We start from the raw sequence: 3476 nt of genomic DNA on the forward strand, positions 1-3476 counted from the left end.
ATCAATGACCGGGTTTCCCTCTCCCCCCCCCCCCCCAAACCGCCTTTGTCGTTACACACCATTACGTTGTGAACACACCAATTAAAATTCAGTCTGTCTCGCAAATTCAGAAGTAGAGACAACTTCTGCAATGGTCAGGGAAGAGTTCACAGTTCAATGTGATCCCGCCTGGAGCGAACATGTAGGCCCTGCTCACCCAGCGAGTGATGTAAGTTTAGGGGGAGAGCTCAGGTGTGAGTACGATGCGTGGGGAAATCAAACGTGTCGGTCAGTTCACACCCCGGTGTGATCCGGTCCGGGGCAAACATTGTATCGCTTCACCGAGTTTTACAACGTGTATTTGATCACATTCACGATAGTGGCTGATCTTTGAAGGGACGGACAGTTTTTTTAATCTCAACTTTTCACTCTAAATTGATCGGCTGTCCCGCCCGGGTTTTTGTTCCTCAAATTATGATCTGAAATGCGGGATCTTAGCCGAATGTAGACCTTCAGAGTGAATCAGAGCAGGATCTTAAGAGTGACTTTTGTACAGTAAAAATTCTGTTTTCTTAAAACAACGGGATCTTAAGCGAACCAGGATCGTAAGTGGTGGGATCTTAGGCGGAGACTACTGTAATGGTAATAATTATAAAGACAGATAGCATTTGTATAGCAAAAATTATCGCTTAACAGCAAGCTCTATGTTCTTTACAATTTATATTATTACCACAGAAGACCTGATAGCTAATGAGAAAGGTTGTCATTGCAACTGGAAATTTGAGTCTCTTGTCTTTTATTTTGAGAACCAATACTCCCGTAAACTGTTGGACAAAAGGTTGTAGGAAATTTTCTAAAGGCTATTGATATGGTTTTTTTCTCTAATTACCTGCTGGAACAACAGAAAAACACAAAAAATGGAGATAATTTTCCGTGAAATTCTCACGGTGTGTTACGTAACAAAGATGAGGTACCTGAGACTTTGGGGGGGGGGGGGGGGAGGGGGGGGGGGAAGGGGGGGAATGCCAACTCACTAAAAATGCTATTTCTGTAGTGTGTTCTTCTGATATTTCCCTATATTTTCTATGACTTAGATGGCAAATGGTCTATGATGTGGATCACGCTCCTCAGAATACTAAAATAATTCAGTTGACTTGACTATAAGTAAATCACTCACATGTTCACAGAGGGAACGAAGTCTGACAAATTCTTGCAGATAAAAATCAGGTATGCACAGCAGAAACCTAGGCAAAAGAAATAAGCAAAAAAATATTGATAAAGCAAACTGAAATATCAAATTACATCTATGAATACTGTGAACCTCGCATTCAACTATATCAGATTTTAACAAAAAAGAAAGGAGAAAAAATCCCCATCTAAAAAGAAATTTATACATGTATGCAAGTCAACGATAGACACCTCAAACAACCTTGTGCCACATGAAACATTTCCCCTGTAGGCTTATCTTGCCACGGCATCTTTCGGAAGCTTTTCATTCCTTTCCTTTCAAGTTTAATTTTAGTAAGAGTTTCACTGCATTTGAAATAAAATTAGGTCATATAAGTGATGACACACTTTAATAATAATAAAGGTGATTTATCTAGCGCTCAGCCCCGATTAAAGTACACAGGCTCTGAGCGCTTTACAATACAGTACAAGGTACAACACTTTCAGAAAGTCAAGCAGCTGCATAAAAAGGAAAGTGTTAGATTGAAACCCACAGGGAAGACCACGTGGAACCTGGAGAAGAGTCACGGAAATGGATGTACAGAAAAGCGGGAAGACACGGAGTGACATGAAACAACTCGCCTAGGATAGGGAAAGGTGGAAAGTGTTTGTTCGTGGCCTATATCCCGATCCAGGGTGAATAAGGCAAAGAAGATGATGATATAAATGACAAGGGTTAAAAGTTTTGCAAGAGAGTCACATAAACAAAAAAGAAGGAGGAGAGATAAGGAAGAAAAATATTTGACAGGAAAGAATTAGCAAACCACACCAGAGCACCCGCCAACCACCTACTGCTCATGCTGTGTCCATTGAGAACTTTCCATTCCTTTATAACCAAACAAATTTTTTAAAACAGTACGTATTGCAAGGACAAGTTATATAAATAAGTGACACATGTCAGCAGCAGGGAGTGCCCTGGGAAGAGACATCAGCCCCCCCCCCCCCTCCCCCCCAAAATTACATGTGTATTGCATATCATATAAGGAGGAGGTAGAGGAACACAATTCAACTGAATCTATAATTTTTAAGACTTCAAGATTTCAGTCCCCTTTACCACTACAAGTCAATTTCGATATCAGTGCTTGGAGGAGGAGGAGGAGGAGGAGGAGGAGGAGGAGGAGGAGGAGGAGGAGGAGAAGGAGAATGAGGAGAAGAAGGAGGAGAATAAGACGAAGAAGAAAAAGAAGAAGAAGAAGAAAAACAACAACACCAAACAGCGTCTGTTAACATCTAAGAAGACCTCACCTATCTGAGAGAGAACAACAGCAAAGTCGACCAGTAGCCGGCCTGGGGGTCCCACAGCCTCGAAACCTGTGGGGAAACACAGACAGAGATAAGACTGTACAGCGAGCTTTCTTCAGCCACATCATCACTGATAAAATAAGTTACGATTAGGACTTCAGCCCTATGAAAATAGACACGTCAAATTTATAGATTGAGTCTTGATTGTGGGAATTTCACGAAAAATTATCTCCATTTTTTGTGTTTCTCTGTTGTTCCAGCAGGTAATTGGAGAAAAAACCATATCAATGGCTTTTATTTGTATGAAATAACAAACGACATGGTAAACTTGACGGAAATGGCGACTTGTAATTTTTTTTCTTCTCTTGTTTCTGTATAAGCTTAAGGTTACGTTTTTAGTTATAGTTAGAGGTTTACGCCACTTGCAACACAACAATGTCAAATTAGTGCAGAAGATTTGAGGTGTTACAAAAGAGTAACAAACACATAAAAAGAAGGAGGAGAGATCAGGACGATAGATGTTTGACAGGAAAGAAGGAGCAAACAACTCCAGAGCACTCGATAACCAACTGCTAAGATTAGTTACGCTAAGCGTTACATGAAACAAAAGAACAGGACAACAGTAAAGATGGCTTCATGATAAGAAAAACATAACAATCTTTATTTGTCGAGTCTTACAAGATACACAGATCTTATTTTGAAGGCAGGGCACACACTGTGGGTGTTTGTAGGCCTGTTTTTTTGTTAAATCGGACTCTCAATGAACATACAGAAAGGAAAAGAGACGGACAAAAGACAATGACAGTAAAGAGAAAAGATGCCATCTGTTTGCCCGACACAAAAAAGAGGAGAGATAAGGACATAAGATGTTTGATAGGAAAGTATAAGCAAACCACACCAGAGCACCCACCAACCACTCATGAATTTTCACTCTACTTAACTGATGAATAAAAGGACAGAAAATACACACCGTGAGACCATTTAACAACAACAAACAGCAACAACACACACACACATAACCCCCCCCT

The 3476-nt window shown here is 40.5% G+C and overlaps 1 protein-coding gene across 1 annotated transcript in view; it reads right to left on the reverse strand.

The window, feature by feature from the left end:
- Nucleotides 1-3476, reverse strand: part of LOC101852494 (amino acid transporter AVT3B) — a 37697-nt gene that overhangs the window by 25235 nt on the left and 8986 nt on the right. The window contains exons 6-7 of the mRNA XM_005103535.3: nucleotides 2452-2517; nucleotides 1157-1223 (exon numbers count right to left, since the gene is read on the reverse strand). Coding sequence (XP_005103592.2) covers nucleotides 1157-1223; nucleotides 2452-2517 — 133 coding nt within the window. The remainder of the gene's footprint in view (nucleotides 1-1156; nucleotides 1224-2451; nucleotides 2518-3476) is intronic.

The sequence above is a fragment of the Aplysia californica genome, unplaced genomic scaffold (genome assembly GCF_000002075.1).
Source record: "Aplysia californica isolate F4 #8 unplaced genomic scaffold, AplCal3.0 scaffold00378, whole genome shotgun sequence".
Lineage (NCBI taxonomy): Eukaryota > Metazoa > Mollusca > Gastropoda > Aplysiida > Aplysiidae > Aplysia > Aplysia californica.